The 16,351-nt window shown below is 50.7% G+C and overlaps 1 protein-coding gene across 2 annotated transcripts in view; it reads right to left on the minus strand.

The window, feature by feature from the left end:
- Window positions 1-1,592: 1,592 nt before the first annotated feature.
- LUZP1 (leucine zipper protein 1) overlaps window positions 1,593-16,351 on the minus strand; it is a 34,935-nt gene continuing 20,176 nt past the window's right edge. For both annotated transcript variants that reach the window (XM_063419107.1, XM_063419106.1), the window contains exons 2-4: window positions 11,434-14,703; window positions 7,263-7,427; window positions 1,593-5,855 (exon numbers count right to left, since the gene is read on the minus strand). In XM_063419107.1, the coding sequence (XP_063275177.1) occupies window positions 5,820-5,855; window positions 7,263-7,427; window positions 11,434-14,595 (3,363 nt within the window). In that variant the 5' untranslated portion in view covers window positions 14,596-14,703 and the 3' untranslated portion in view covers window positions 1,593-5,819. The remainder of the gene's footprint in view (window positions 5,856-7,262; window positions 7,428-11,433; window positions 14,704-16,351) is intronic.

Raw genomic sequence — 16,351 nt, forward strand, 5'->3', positions numbered from 1 at the left:
AGGATCAGAGCACCAGGAAGCTGGCAGAGGGAAGGCTTTGGGAACACGAGTGACTGGTGCAGGCAGGCCCTGTGCCCTGTGCCAGGGGGAAGCAGTGAAAGCAGCCAGAGGTCAGCAGGGCTGGCTGCAGAGCTGCTGGGAGTTCCCCACCTCTGCAGGGCTGAGCATGGGGCTGCTTGCTGGGGTTGGGGTGCTGGTAGTGGTGGTGAGCAGCTCTTTGCAAGGTCAGGAATCAGGGAGCTGTCAGCTGCCTCTGCAGCTCTGCGTGTGATTCTGGAGGTAAATGAAACACTGCTGGACCCTCTGTGAGCAGCCAGTCAGGAACCCAGGGCAGGAGGCAGCACACAGGCTCTGGCTCAGCATCTCACCAAGGAAGATTTGCAGCAGCAGCCTTCTCACAGGTGCAGCTGAAGCAGAGGTTTGCAGCTGCAGCACAGTCCAGCTGTTTGTAGGCAACAGGAGCACCACCCAAACCCACTGGAGCAAGCAAAGGTGACTGAGGAAAAAGAACAGAGTGAAAAAAAGGTTTGGAAAAAGTGAAGTTTTGTGGCTGTTGGGCAGCAGTGCCCTGGTGGGTGGCCACTGGTGCAGTACACAGCCTGCACTGTCCCGTGTAGCAGCTGAGCCTGGCCTTGAACCACAGGGCAAAGGAACCTTCTGGAAGGTGCCAGAGCTGTGGGCATGGACGTGGCTCAGAGCAGACGTGGCAGCTTTGGAGAGTGCCACCACTAGCACGGCTCCAGATCCCTGCTGCTCTTAGGCCACACACAGCGGTGGTTTTGTAGCTACAGGTAAAGAAGCACCTCTTTAATGATGTGAACTGGGACAGAAAGGACTCAGCCAAGCCAAGTTCAGTTTTCTTTGAGAAATATTGAACAGACGCTGTGTCTGTAGGACTTCACCTTGCATTAATGGGCTCTACCCAGGGAGCAGCAGCTGAAGTGACAGCTGTGGCTGACTCCTGAAGTGTCCATCCATAATAATAACCCATTTTAGAAAGCTTCTGAAAACGTGTCCAGGTTTGCAACCAGAATAAACCAGATACAAGGGAAAGATTTTTTCTAAGTATAATGCACACCTTGCAAATCAATGTATTTCAAGTTACAGTCACATGGGCTCATCTTGTATGTGACAGCTGTTAATTCCAGTTGTATCTGTGCTAACTCTGCCTGCACACTGCAAACAGCTGGAAACCACGAAGGAGACTCTGTCACTTTGTGCTGCCAGCATTGTCCTGGAGTTGAGCAATGGATCCTGGTTCCACTACAATCAATACTGCCTGGTGGAAGAACTCTTAACCAAGTGGTGACTCCTCCTCTCTGCAGTAAAGCCCTGCACTGCCCTGTCCAGCTCAGGGAGCCTCAGTGGAGGCTGTGTACAACTGGATGTGCTGTGCATGCAGCATCCCTGCCTGAAATGCATCCTGGAATGGGCACAAAACAAAGTGCAAGGTGCTCAGCCAGCGCTGACCTGCCTGCACACAGACACACAGACACACAGACAGACAGACACTCTGCTGCCTCAGTGCCACCCCCAGGCACTGGGCACTGCTGGAACCAGGGCTCAGCTGTAAACACCACATCACACCCGTGTAAAAAGAGAAGAGTGTTTATTGGTTATATACTGTAGCACTGACAGTGTTTAGTCAGGACAGACATGCAGATAAGTGTGTGTTTACATTTGGCATGCAGACTTAAGAGCACTGTGTCACTGGAGGGAGGTGAGCACCATCTGTAGCCACTGCATGGGCAGCCTGGGGAGGAAAGCACGGGCTTTCCTCTACTCAGCGTGCTGAGACAGGGCAAGTTCTAAGAGGGTGGAACACTGCTCATAGTTCTATTGGACACAAAGTTTATTTTAGGGGAGAAGGCAATACTGCAACCCTGGAAAATCTGCTTAACTTGGATGAGCCTGTGATTATGAAAAGATTTCTTGCATTATTTGTCTTCTAACTAAGCTGCCCCACCCAAATATATGTTCACAAATACAAAAAAATAGATTTATTCTCTTAAAAATACATTCCATGCAGCCTGGAGTGCTGCTTCCCCAAAGCAGAGCCGGCACTGCAGGGGGGCAGCCCAGGAGGATCCTTTGGGCCTGGCTCTGGCCGTGGGAGGCAGCAGCAGCCGATGGCTTCTGTAGTGTAGCACAGCTCAGCCGGGGGAGGCTGCCCTGGAGCAGTGCCCTGATTGCTTCAACGGCGTGCAAGGGTGGCAGAGGTGAGGTCTGCTGCGTTAGAGATGACACCAATGTGAGTATTGCTTCAGCCTAGGGATTGCCTGTGCAGTGTCTCTGGAAGCAGCAAGGCCCGTGGCTCTGCCTCTGCTTCCTGCCCTTCTCCCCTGCGGGGCCCTGCCCACGGCCAGGCTGTCCCCACGCCCCGGAGGAGTGGACAGGCAGCTCTGAGGCTGCAGAGGTGGTTCTGGACATGAAGGAAGCCATTCCAGGGAGCTGCTGGGCCCTCAGGCTGGAGCCAGCCCTGCTGGGGAAGGCACTGGCTCTCCAAAGGGGACCGGCAGCTGAGGTTCCTTGGGAGCAGCAAGCACTGACACTTCCTCTGTACAGCAAATACATTTACAACTTTGGAATTACCCGAGGGCTCGATGCGTGGCCTTGTGCATCATCAAGCCTACTGAAAAGCCTGTTATATTTATATGCTAAAATTACAAATACTTCTTCAGTGATGGCAATATTTACACATATACTCTATTTTACAGCTGTTCAAAAAAAGTGTGCAATTCGAGTAAACACATTGTGTTTCCTGAAGTCATTGCTATAAGATTAATAATACAATCAGCTCCTATTGCACTCATTGACTAGAGGGCATGGCCCCTTTCCATACTAGGTAGGGTTTTCTTTCTCAGATTTCATCTCAGCTGTGGTAAAAACAACCAGTGTGCAGTTACCAAGTGACATCTGTGTCCAGTATTTACAAGCAGTGAAACTGAGTCTAGAGCAGGAGTTCAAAGTGTCTGCTGTGAAATATTGAACAAATAACTGAGGCAGCTGGAGAAAGGAGAGACATCATCTGTGAGAAGCACCTGAAGACAGTGCCAGCAGCTGGGGCTAAGCCAGCTGAGCAGCAGGGTAGAGCCTGGTCCTGGCTGACAGAAGGAGAAAACTCAACATCAATTGCTGCTGCTGGTTCTTCCCTTGCACTCCAGACACAGTTCTTGGGCTGTGTTCTCGGGCTGAGCACTGGGGTGGAGAAGCTGATGGGTAAGCCAGGGTGAATCACAGGCAGGCAGAGATTTCCTCGCCACGACTGGAACCACTTCCCTTGGAAGGCTCTTTGGGAGCACCACGCTAAAGCCACATCCATGCCAAGGAGGTGAGCAGGAGAAAGCTGGTGGAGGTGCAGGGACGTGCTGTGGTGTGTGGGCCCCTGCCCTGTGAGGAAAGCTGCTCAGTCACTGCCCACAGTGATCCTTGTCCTCCTCGCTGTGCTCGTGCTGTCCAGCAGTTTGTACAAGCTGCAGGTCCTGGGCAGCAGTGACCTCGGGCAGGAACAGCCCCACACTGTGCTGGGCTTCTGGAGGCACAACTGCAGCACCCAGCGGTGCCACAGCCCACAGGTGCCAGCTGGGGCTGCCCAGCAGCAGCTTTGGGGACCCTGTGACATCTGCAGAGGCAGGGACATGCCCCGATGTCTCCCAGCTGCTCCCAGGGTGAGCAGGCGGGTCCTGTGGGAGGCATTTGGGCTGCTGAGGCAGCAGATGGAGCCTGGAGGGGCACAGGGAAAGGAGGGGGCAGAGGCAGAGGCACCCTGTGGTGGGCAGAGCTGAGCTGGGCAGGCTCTGGGCAGGGGAAGCTGCTGCTGCTCAGGCAATCCCTCTGTGGGTGCTGAAGCAGAGCAGGGTGCTCAGGAAGGATGCAGCCACTGCACAGGGCTGCTGCATCCATGAGGTTTCAGGTTCCACCATCCATAAGGATTTCCAATCCTTCCTGACAAACGTGGGGCAGGGGGAGGCAGTTCAGAAGTCTGAATTTAGCTTCAGAATTTCACTTGCTTTCATTTTTAGTTTGGAGTTGGAGTTTAAAATTTTTTTCTCATTCTACTAGCACTACCATGTCAATGGTAAGAGAGAGCAGTTGATACAATTTATTTTAATATAATTTAAAGATTATTAGAGCTGCCACTCAGTACTAATTTAAAAGCATTATCTTTTTGTTTTGTTATGCAAGTTGACATATACATCATGACATGTAAAAGAATAAAATGAAGGGTTAAAAATATACACTTGGGAAAACATCTTTAAAATTCCAAAAAGAAACCTTTTTTTTTTTCAAAAATAATTTTTCCCTTCCTCCAAGCAATCTTTATAAAAAAAATAATGTCACTAAAACACATCCCTTTTATATAAATGTTTTCATAGATATTTTGCAACCAGCTCTATTTTTTTTGATTCATTCTCTTCTCAGAATTGAGGTGAATGTTTCCCAGGCCAGGGAGGAGCTGCAGCCCAGGGAGGTGCAGGGCAATCGGCTGGCTCTGGTTCCTGCTCCTCTGGAGGTGGGATATGGGAACAGGAGTGGGGTGCAACTCAGCCATGGAAGCTGTTGGGGTGCAGCTCCTCCCACAGCACCTCTGGAACAGATCAAGGACTTTTCTGCCTGGGCTTTATCCTTGTCCTGCTGCAGAGGGAGAGGCAGCACTGGGGGTGGCAGTGGTGTTTGTGTGGGGCCAGCCCAGCAGCTGGGGTGGGATGGAAAGGAAGGACTGAGGGCCAGGTGCCCTCACCTGGCTCGGGGCAGAGGCTGCCCCAGCAGCTGTGGGGACGTGTCTGCCCCCAGTGACACCGGGAGCACTGCTGGGGACACTGCTGGGGACACACCTCTGTGTCTGAAGCACTCTCTGGCCATACCTGGGTCCCAGGCATGGCAGACAGGGGTTGAGGCACAGACCGAAGCTCCTGTAGATCAGCTGAGGGTCCAGTCCAGCTGTCTCCACCCTGTTTTGCGAAGGAACGAGGACATTCTGCTTGTCTGTGAGGAAAAGCACTTCTTTCTGTTTCTCTTAGGGCTCAGCTGCCCTGCACAAGCCACAGAGCTGCTGCCTGCAGTGTAACACACAAAGCTTCAGCTCAGTGGCACCCTGGTCCCAGGCAGGAGGAGGTGCTGCTGTGCTGGTTTGGCTCATGGATGATTGCTCAGGGCAGGATCTCAAGTGGTGATGAGTTGATCATGCAGAGCTTATTGCAGAGGCTGACACTGATAGGGAACCAACTCCTTCTAAACATTTTCTGCTCTCCCTCCCTCTCAGTTTGAAAAGTAACCAGTGGGGAACGGTCTCCTCTTGCCTAGAGACAAAGGGTGCTGCAAACACAGGTACTGAGGTGCCCCCTACCCAGGCAGCAAGGGTGTGTTAGGAGAATGCAAACTCTCCACGTGAACTGAAAGCTTTCAATTGTGGGGGACAGCTGTCATGGGCTGGTGGATGCAATCACAGGGACACTGCTGGGATCTTGTGTGAACACAAGTGAATAAAAAGAAGTTCTCTCTTGTGCAAGGAGTACCATTGTTCAGAGAGGTTAGGTAATCAGTTTTCATATGGAGACAGACCTGTCATCCTCTACAGGGAAGGTTAAGATTGCAGGTACAGAGATGAAAAGTGGAAGTCCCCTGAGCAAAGTCTCTGCAGCTGCCTCTTCAGCAATGAAGAAAAAAAATTCACTGGTAAAGCTCCTGTACCTTTCAAATAGCATTACAAAACTGGTTTCAGGCTAGTTGAAGCCTCGGAGAGGTTACAAACAGGTGATGCCTGTGAGCTTGGGACTGTCCTGCCTCTTGCACGGTCACTGAGGAGAAGGGAGCGCCACTCATCTCCGAGATGTCCGGCAGGCCCGGGCAGCGCCCTGCAAGACACAACCCCACAAGATCACACACTGCCCACGGCCTGCAGCTGCCCCTGGAGCATCCCTGCTCTGCAGACAAGATTGCAACTGCCCTTGCAACCATCCCAGCTCCCAGCACCACAGTCCCATGGTGGTGGGGAGGAGAGCAGTGACAGGATGAGTTTGGAAGACAGAGGCTCTGTCAGCAGGGAGCAAGCCCAAAGCAGAGGGGCCTGGCCCTGCCTCCTGCAGGCTGAGGTTGGGAGCTTTTTCCAGGCTGTAATGTGCCCATTTCCACACCCAGCACGTGGGTCCTGGCAGTGAAATGCAGCACAAGGAGCTGAAGCACACCTTGTGTCACATTCAGGCTCCTGAAGCAGTCGGTGGAGGTCTGGGCAAGGCAGAAGACCCAAAGGATGGCCTGCACTTTACAGGGATGACTTCTCCAAAGCTTTTATTTGCTGTTGACCCAGTCTGTGCAAAGGAAGCACAGCACAGCCTCAGACAGAGCAGTGCTGTGATGAATGTCACTGTGGGTTAGACCTTCTGATGGCCACACAGAGTCTTGCTGGCTTGCCTCTTTCCTCAGCTACCAACAAGGACAGTGTCAGTTCACTGCTCTCTGCTGCAAACACTCCCTTTCTTTAAATGTCAGTCTGCAAAGCTCAGCTGGGACCGTGGCCCTCTGGGATCTGAATTCTGTGCCACTCACCATCAAGTGTGACCCTGTAGGGCACCCAGCTGCCTCTCTGCAGTCCTGCTGCTCTCACAGCAAGATTCTGCTGTGTCCAGTGAAATGCACTGGACAGGTTTGGGGTCTTGGATATTTCCTGCTATGGATGATCCATAAATAGAAAGATGTAAACAGGCCAAGAGGGAATTCCAGGAGATAAAGAAAGTCTTTTGTGCAGTTTTAAGCATGACTGTACACCTGAGAAATCTGCCTGGACCCCTATGCTGTCAGAAGGAAGCTCCCTGTGAGGAGGCTGAAAAACACATTTTTTTCATATTTCAAGCAATAAGCCATCATGACTATAATGTGGGCCATTTTCCACTCCTTTGAGTGTCCAGAAAGATGTGGTTTAGGTGACAGCAGCAGAGAAACACTCTGGTAGTACAGCTGCCAGCTGAGGCAGGGACTCTGCTTTTGTCTCTCCAAATGGTTTTTTCCATCCCTGATTGATTCATTACCACAGGATGACTAGATGCAGTGCCACTTAGTTCTTGGAGAATATTCTTAGCCATAAAGTTTGCTGAAACAAGTTTATAACAGAAAATACAGCAGCCACTCCACCCCTGGAAAAGGCTAACCTCAGATTTGATTTCTTGTACAAGAGTGGGAGACTTTTTTGGACAACTCTAAGTTAGGCTTAGAGAGGTCAGTTCAGATATTGGCTTCTGGCCTTGTAGCTCCCTTTCCTCACGTACCTGCTCCTCTCCTTGGAGCCCTGCAGGTGGAGGGGGGGTGGGCTCGGGCTCCTGCAGCTCCACCTTGGTGGCTGTCCTCTTCCCCGGCGTGTCGGGCTGCAGCAGGTGCTCCGAGGAGCCGTACTGCCTCCTTCTGGAACTGGACACAAAGTCCTTGCTGTCATCCTGTGCAAAGGAAAATGAAAAGGGTTGGGACCCAGGGTCTGAGAAGGGTCTGGAAAAGCACTGGGGTCCCAGTTTGCAGTGTAGGGTGTGGGCTTGAGTCCCTTTAGCAAGGAGGGACTTAAACCACCAGGCCAGCTCTGACATGGCCTCATTTATCTGCTATTTCATAAAGACTTTTTTCTCAAGAACCATCCAGTAATTTTTAACCTAAGTCATGGGTGCACAGTCACAGAAAAGATCCCTTGGACAAAACTGAGGTCCAAGGAAGATGAAAGCACTGATGTGGTGTGGCTGGCTGCTTAAGTACAATCCTTTGTGGAGTCAGAAATGGTGATAGCTGTAACTGGGTTTGCATGGCAAGGGTTTGGCAGGGGATGGGAGGAACTGGCCGGGTGGCTTCTGTGAGAAGCTGCTGGAAACTTCCTCCATGTCCCTCAGAGCCAATGCTCTGAGATGGACCTGCCACTGGCCAAGGCTGAAACATCAGAGAAGGCAGCAGCACTTCTGTGATAACATACTAAGAAGGAAAAAAAAGTTATTGCACAGAAGTAATTGTGGCCAGGGACGAGAGAGAAGTGAGAAGATGAGAAAGGAACAGCTCTGCAGATGCCAAGGGGAGGCAAGAGCTCCAGGAGCCAGAGCTGAGACTGCCCTGCAGCCTGTGGTAAAGACCACGGTGAAGCAGGCAGTGCCCACAGGAGAGCTGAATCCCACCTGCAGCCTGGGGAGGAGCCCCACAGGCAAGTGGATCCCCAAAGAAAGCTGTGACCCTGTGGGAAGCCCATGCTGGAACAGGCCCCTGGCAGGACCTGTGATGCCATGGAAGGAGAGAGGCCATGCTGGAGCAGCTTTACTGGAAGGACTTGTGATCCCTTGGGGAACCCACACTGGAGCAGCCTGTTCCTGAGGGCCTGCACCCCATGGAAAAGTGACCTGTGTTGAAACAGTTCATGAAGAACCACAGCCTGTGGGAAGAACTCATGCTGGAGTTCATGGAGAACTGTCTCCTGTGGGAGGGATCTCCTGCTGAAGCAGGGGAAGGGCTCCTCTCCCTGAGCAGCAGCAGAAACAACATTTAATGAACAGACCACAACCCCCATTCCCATCTCCCTGCACTGCTGGGGGTGAAGAGGTAGAGACTGGGAAGGAGGGAGGGCTAGGGGGAAGGTGTTTGTAAGATTTGTTTTACTTCTCATTGTCCTGCTCTGATTTTGACTGGTAATAAATGAAATTAATTTCACCGAGTCAAGTCCATCTTGCTGGTGACAGTAAATCTGTGAGTGATGTCTCCCTGCCTTTATCTCCTCTCACAAACCTTTCTCTCTATTTTCTCTCTCCTGTCCATTATGGAGGGGAGTGTTACAGAGGGGCTTTGGTGAGAGCCTGGGCATCCAGCCAGGGCCACTCACTACAGATGCCCTGTACACGAGCCCCCAGAGCAGGGGAGAGAAAGGGCAAAGGCAGCACATCCCTGGGCACTGCCTGGAGAAGAGCAGAGGCACTTCTACCATCACAAGTGATGATGGCTTCCCTTGAAGATAAGCCTTCCTTTAGAATTTTGCCAAATTTATGCAGCAGACAGCCCAGCTCAGTCATATCAATGTCAGAGGCATCAGAAAACCCTGCACTCATCTGACATTGCTGCTGCTCATCTGCTCCCTGCCTGCCAGCACATCGGCACTGATTTTCATCACACATCACACCAGAGGAATACAGACTGCACTCAGTGAAACACCAACCCTAACAGAGGGAGTGCTGAGGTCCTGCATGGCCTCAGGTCTTTGGGGAGTTCAGGGCTGGCTGCCAGCAGCAGAGGGAGCTGCTCCCAGGCTGCAACACCCACCCCTCCATCAGCAGCTCCCTGGGGCTGCTGCTTCTGCAGCACAGAGCTGCATTACAGAGTCAATACCTCCCGCAGCTTCATTAGAGACATTTGCCCGCATCAGCAACACACCAAGGGAAGGCTGAATGGAAGAGAGGAAGAGAGATTTGGGCAAAAACGGCACAGATCCAACACTTCCCACGTAAGATTCTCAAGGCAGTGACAGGGTGTGGATAGTGGAGCTGGAAGAGGTGACAGTGATACCTTCATGGGACAGCTCAGTGCCCAGCCTTCTGCCAGAGAAAATAGCTGCATCTTTAACTGAAACCCAAATCCCAGCAGAAACAAGCTGCTGGGATATGAGGCATGTTATAAACCTGAAGATAGCCCTCACAGGGGTTTTTTCCAAGGGCATATACAACAATTTAAGTTGCATACAACTTGCTGCATCTAGCACAATTGAGTCTCTGCAATCTTTCAGGTTAAATTCATACTCCTCATTTACAAACTAAAAGTACACTACCTATGACCAAGATCTCAGGTTTGTGGCTATGTGGTGCCAAGGGTGATTTTATTGCAAAGAATGATACACAAAGAGATCCTGAGCTCAGCTGTGTATGAATTAACCGTGTGGCTGCTCTCCTGACACAGGCAAGGCTGGAAGCCAGCTAGTCCTGGATGTACCTGGGCTGACCAGGCAGAGCTCAGGTTGCTCTGTCATGTTCCCCTCAGCTGCTGTGAGGGCACACGGCACAGCTGGCAAATGTGATGTGACAGCAACCTGGAGATCGCCTGCAGAATGCACTGCAGAGCTGCACTCAGCCCTTCAATTTTGCCAGGAGGAAAATTGAAAAGAAATCCTGGAGTGCCCACAGATAAAGGCTCTGCAACCATCCACACATCAGTTCAGTTGTGAGCAGAGATTGCTTCAGTTGTGAGAGCCAAGGTTGTGGGTGCAGTGAACTGAAACTCCTGGGACAAAGGGCACCCTAGGAATGGATCTCTCATTTCCCAAGCACACAAACCACTGTTAGGCAGAAGGACAACTTCAATGCTATCAGCTCTGCCTGGATTGATGAATGAGCAGTGCAGATTGCCTGTGACCCACCCTGGCCAGGGACACAAGGTATTCTCAGTTCCCAAATGTAGCTGGAAGGCCACCCTGTGCTTCCTAGCACCAGGCTCTCTGCAAAGCTGAGTGCAAATCCTTCTGTGCTTCTCATAGCCAGGGAAGTGGAAGAGAGAAGCTTTGAAAATGTAATAACTCTTGCCTCTCTCCACCAGTTCATCTTTGTCAATGCTGAAATTCAGTTATGAGCCTATCCCCTCTGCCACCAGCCCTGTCACATTATCCAGCCTGGTCCCTCCTGCAGACTGGCAATAGCAGCAGGGCTAAATGAACAGCAGAGCAGGAGCTGCAGCACAAACCAGTGTGGGCTTTAATGGCCAGAAGGGTACATGCTGCCAAAACCTGAAACCTGCCAGAGCCTGCAGCTCCAGTGGCAAGCACATCTCACCAGAGCAGCTGCCTGCTTCGAGGGACTCCCCTCACTGGTACCAGCCAGAGGAACAGCAAAAGGGCACAGCTGTCCTTGTGGCTGTTGCTCCTTTTCATGTGGAATATTGACACAGAGCAAGGAGGGAGCAGCCTTGTGTCACCAGCCACAATTCATCTGTTTAGGAGATGCCCAGGAAGCATTTCCAGACCAGAGTCTGTTTCATGTGAGAAAACCATGAAGCTCTTACCACAACCAGCTCTATCTCTACAGCTGCCATTAGAGCTACAACTCTGCCTCAGGGACAACCCCACTCAAATCTGCTCATTTCCATCATTTTTTCCTTGCTACTCCAAAATTAAAATGCTGCACAAAGTCACTCTGAAAAGCACACCACATCCCACTTAAGCTGTGACTATGCCTTCTCAGATGCTACTATGCAGTTATTCATGTGGCATTACAAGACCCAAGCAGATGGATCTCATTTCAGTAAGGCTAAATCTGGTAATTCACATGTGAGAAAGTTGTGGGCGCTGTGAATTGTGAATTCACTGAAAGAAGACAGCAGGAGCTGGGAGAGGCAGCACTGAGGAAATAAGCTGTAAGAATTTCAGATCAGCATCCTACAACTAACAGACAACTTGGAAAACCTCATCAACTGAAAGAGTGTTGGATGCAGGATACTTACAGGTAGCGTGGTCCTCTGCCAAGCAGCAGCTGCTGCAGGATCACTTGCACAGCTCCTGCGGGTCAGCAGCTCAGATGCACTTAAGTTACTTTTGGTCCTTCGGGACCCCAGTTCAGGGGCACTCCAAGAATTAGCTGTGGCACTCGTCCTTGATGAAGTCTGCTCCAGGAAGTCTGTTTTTGAACTATTCCCCTCCCCTTCTAAAAGGTCCCCTGAGGACCTACACAAGTTTGTGGCACTGAAAGTTGCACTTTTCTCCACTTTGGTTTGAGAGTCTTCCAGGGAATGCAGGCCTTGCCTTGTTCTCCAGGAACTTCTCACAGTGACGTGCTTTGTTTCGGATGAACCAGCGTCTGACGAGGCGTGGCTCTTCCAGCTGATTGTCTCCAAAGGTGGCTCACTGCTCCTCTCCACCAGTTCAGAAGTCTTTAGCATAATGCTGCTTCTCGAGACCACGGTCTCAGCTTTACTCCTCGGCACTGCCTCCCCACCTCTGTCTGTCTCAGATGCCTTCACAGCACTTCTGTTAATGGAGATCTCAAAGGGTGAGGGGACATTGCCTGCTGTTGATGGTGAAGGCTCATTTGAGGCAACTCTGATGTTGCTGGTGGTGACATGCCTTTCCTTTGCTGCTGTATCTGCAGTGCTCCTTGGAGCTGTTGGCTCAGAAGGAAAGATTGTGATGCTGCTTGTCATTTTATTTGTGACCGTTTTAAAAGTAGACTTCTGTTTTTCTGACTCTGCCTCTGAAACAGTCCCTCCCATGATTGCCTTCATATCCTTCTCAACAATTGCAGGTTTAATGATGGCTTTTGATCTCAGAGCTTCTCTAGGGCTGAAGGACCTTCTGGATTTCAGTCCTCCAGTGCTGGCATCTGATGATTTTATGCACCTGGTAGAGTCTTCATCATTCACAGTTTTTGTGTCATTTTCAAAAAGTGATGCTCTAAAAACTCCCCTAGAATTGGAGAACTGCTTGGAACTGACTTTCTTTCTTGTCTCAAAATCTGACTGAGTGGTTGATCTTTTGCCTTTCCCTGATTCTTCATCTGAATTAAGTTTTTCCTGGTTACTCTGGATGTTTTTGGAGTCAGTTTTTACACCCAGATTTACATGATCTGTTGTTGCACTTGAAGACTGCTCGGTGCCTTCTTTATCAAGCCCTGTGAGGATCTGCAGAATGTCTTCCTGACTCCTGGAGTGATGGGAACGCTTTGTTAGCCCCGAAAGCTTCACACTTTCAAGTGATGTGTCTGCAGCTTCTTTTTCCTGGGAGATGACCGCCCTTTTAGTCCTCCCCTCTGAGGGCTGTCTGTGTGATGCAGCAAAAGTGCTCGCTGCTTCCACTTTGGAGCCAGCAGAGTCTGAGACTGCCACACTGGAGGACACGTGGTACCTGTATGCTGAGGCTGTGCCATTGGAAGAGCTGTGGTTACCCCTTGAGAGCTGCGTGTCCCCCAGGCTCTCACTGACCTCAGCCTGAGCTGTTTTCAGCTTCTCAGCCAAAGAACCCGTTGATTCTCCTTTGCCTGACTTCTCATCCCGTGTGTCAGCACCGTTTTGGCAGCTGCCACGGAGCACCTGAGACGGCTTTTCAGCCTTGGATCTCAGGCCTGTGTCACCAACAGGTTTGGAAGGTGCTTTCCAAGACTTCTGCTCCTGTGCAGCAGGAGGATACCGGCTGAGCACGGACGGCTGCTCTTTGCATCTCTTCCCCTCATTCTGCGTGACGCAGCTTTCCTTCTGACCAGAAGAAACCGTGGAAACCAAAGACTTCTCTTCCAGTTTTCTTGTATCTGTGACAGCAGTGTCTGAAAGGGCAGATGCACCAGGAGCCTTCCCTGCTTTTCTGTGCATTAAGCTTGGACTGGGCACCTGCTTTCCGCTGTGGCTGTAGCTGTCGTGGGTGGCAGAGAAGTCTCTGTTCCGCGCTCTGTCCCGGCGCTGCTGCGGGGAGAGCTCCCTTGGCTTGTGCTTGGCAGCTCCCAAATCAGTCATGACACCTCTGTACTTAGGTCGGTCATGTTTTCCCCTGCTAGAAAAGCTTGTATCTTCATTTTCAACTTCTCCGTTCTCCAGATCTTTCTGTTTCTTTATTTGCATTTTTATTTCTTCTAGCTGACCTGCTAAGAGTTTGTTTTTATTTTGCTCACTTAAGTAGCTGTCTTGCAGATCATTATTTTTGGCTCTTACTTTTTTAAGTTCTTCTTCTAAAGATTCAAAATGTTTGATCTGAGTTTTAAGTTTCTCAATTTCTTGGGTGAGATCTTTCACTTTGTTGTCTTCCTGGTTTTTATTCTTTTGGTTTTCTGATTTATTCCTGGTTTCATTTTCTACGTGTTTCAGGTAATCCACACTTCCCTTCCTCCTGGTCTCCTTAGAAGGCAGAGCAGAAGTCATCTCATCTTCAATTCTCATGTCATTTCTGTCCAGGAGATTGTTGGATGACCTTTCTAGCAAGTTGGATGCATTTCTAGTTTGATCTGCCCTATTTAGTTTATTGTTTTGTTCTAGTTTCTGTGTTAGCTCCTGGATTATTTTTTCATTTTGCTTTTCTCTTTCGTTAAAATGTTTTCTTTCTGTGATAAAGCTCACGGCTAAGGATTTCAGCTTTTCTAACTCAGCTGTTAAGGTCTGCTCAGTTTTATCCAGCCTGTCCTCAGATGATTCCAGTTCTTTCACTTTCACTCTAAGTATTTCTAATTCTGTAGATATCTTTTTGGTCAAATTCTTTTCTTCATTGAGGCTAAGACACAGCTGTGTACAGTCATTCTTGCTCCTGCTGAAGGCCTCCTCCAGCTTCTCCAGCTCTGCCATTCTCCTCTGCAGGAGTTCAATTTCTGACTTCAGATCTCGAGTGAGGCTCTCCTCCTCTTCAAGCTTTTCTTTCATCAATCTGCAAAGCTCTTCAGCCTTCCTGATTTCCTCATCCTTGCCTTCAATCTTCAGCACTCTTTTCCTCAGGGCTTCGATGTCAGCCAGCATGCTGGAGTTGCTGCCTTCTGCCTGGATAACTTTGTCCTGGAGGTCCAGCAGTTCATCCTCTGCTTTCTGCAGGTTTTTTGTTGCTTCCTCCAGTTCATCAAGGCGGCGACTGAGGCTCTGCAGTTTGAAACGTAGGTGCCGATTTGAGGTTTCCTTGTAACCTGTACATTCTGCCATGATTATTTTATTCCTTTCAGAATAAAGCTTTTCTTAGTCTGGATGAATGGTGTACACCTTGTGTATTTCTGGTGTGTTATTGTTCCTTTGAGCGGAGGCAATCTCACCCTGAAAGAAAAAATGCTCAATATCAATATAAGGGCTCAGAATATAAATATACTCCCTGTTTAAGTTGAGACTATAAATGTTTATATAAATAACTTTTTAATTGAACACATTTCTGAGTACTAAATTAGGTGAAATGAAATTGTAGAGAAAAGCCACAGTCCATTTTCTTTGGTTATACAGGGTTTCCTCAAACAGCCTGTTCCCCATGGCTAAGGGCAGGACGTGTCCTCCTCTGCAGGTCTGCACAGGTGCCTTGTGCACCACCAGTGGATGCTCAGCCAGGGCTCCACAGCCATGCAGCTGCTCACGTGTCAGATCCCAGGCTGCAGAGGGTCACACTCATGCAGGACTCAGGTCCCTGTACAAAGATGTCCCCATGCAGCAGACACCTCTTTCCAGCACCTCTCCTGAAGACATCTCAGTGATGAAGATTCAGGAAGCACAAACAGAATCAGAAAAGGGCAAACCCCAGCCATGTGGTAAGCACTGAGGATGGGGCAGGCCCCCCATGCTGGCCTGCAGATGGAGGGAACTGGGAGCTGCTGCCATTTGACACTGCCAGTATTTCTCCAGCATCTCAGCAGAAATCTCTACCTGGGCTGTAGTCACATCCCAAGGACACTCTACCAGTGCAGTTTCAAGTCTCTCCCTCCCATTTCAAAAGCTGTTGTTGCCCTCAGCTGCCACCCACTCACCCACCCAGGAGATGAGCAGCTGCTTATGCCTCTCCTTGCTGCTGCTGAGCATGAGCAGCAATTAGAACACATCGATTAGAACACACCAGCACACTCTGACACACTCAGTGTGAACTCTCCCCAGCTCAGAGCTGGCAGGGTGTTCTTTAAACAGCCCCTCTGTGCTTGGAGGGAGGAGCAGGAAGGAGCCCCTGGGCAGACCAGAATGGTGCTGGGAGGATCTGAAGTGCCCCTCTGGCACTCAGTATTAGCACCATCCATGCAGACCTGAGTGGAGGGAGGGTGGCTGCAGCTCTTTGATCTGCACCCTTGCTCAGGCAGTCTGTCTTGGAACAGGCCTTGACCTCCAGAATTTTTGTGGCCTGCTCTGCAGGGTGAACGTGCAGGAGTTTCCTATTGCACAGTGTCAAGAAGTGATGAGCAGGATGCGGGGAGGAGACAGTGGCAGAGAGGGAGGCAGCAGCAGCCTGGCACACACCCTTGGGCTGGAGGTGCTCTGTTTCCAGGCAGGCAGGGGCCCTGCTGTGGACAGGGACCTGCCATGCACACCATGGGACCCTCCTGGTGCACACTGGGCACCCTGTCTGCTGAAGGACCTCCCTCACTGTGGGGAATCACCACCCTGTGTGCTTGGTCTGAGGCTCCTGCAGCCCCTGAAAGGAGCACTGCAAACAGCACCTGGGGAGGAGCCTTGGCATCCTGTGTGCAGCAGTGCACCCAGCCTTGGCCACGTGCCTGTCCCCTCCCCTCCCACCAGGGCCATGTCCTGCTCCTGGGCCACCTTCCCTCATGCTGGCCACACACCACTGAGGCCCCTGCAGGCAGGAAAGGCTGTTCAGACCCCAGCAGAACCCCACGAGAAATGTCACTGGACCAGCACAGGAAAGGCTGCAGTGAGCAGATTCGCAGTGCTCTGAAAACAAAAGCCTGTCCCCAGCAGGCCACGGAGCTGG

Source organism: Prinia subflava, chromosome 24, assembly GCF_021018805.1.
Source record: "Prinia subflava isolate CZ2003 ecotype Zambia chromosome 24, Cam_Psub_1.2, whole genome shotgun sequence".
NCBI lineage: Eukaryota > Metazoa > Chordata > Aves > Passeriformes > Cisticolidae > Prinia > Prinia subflava.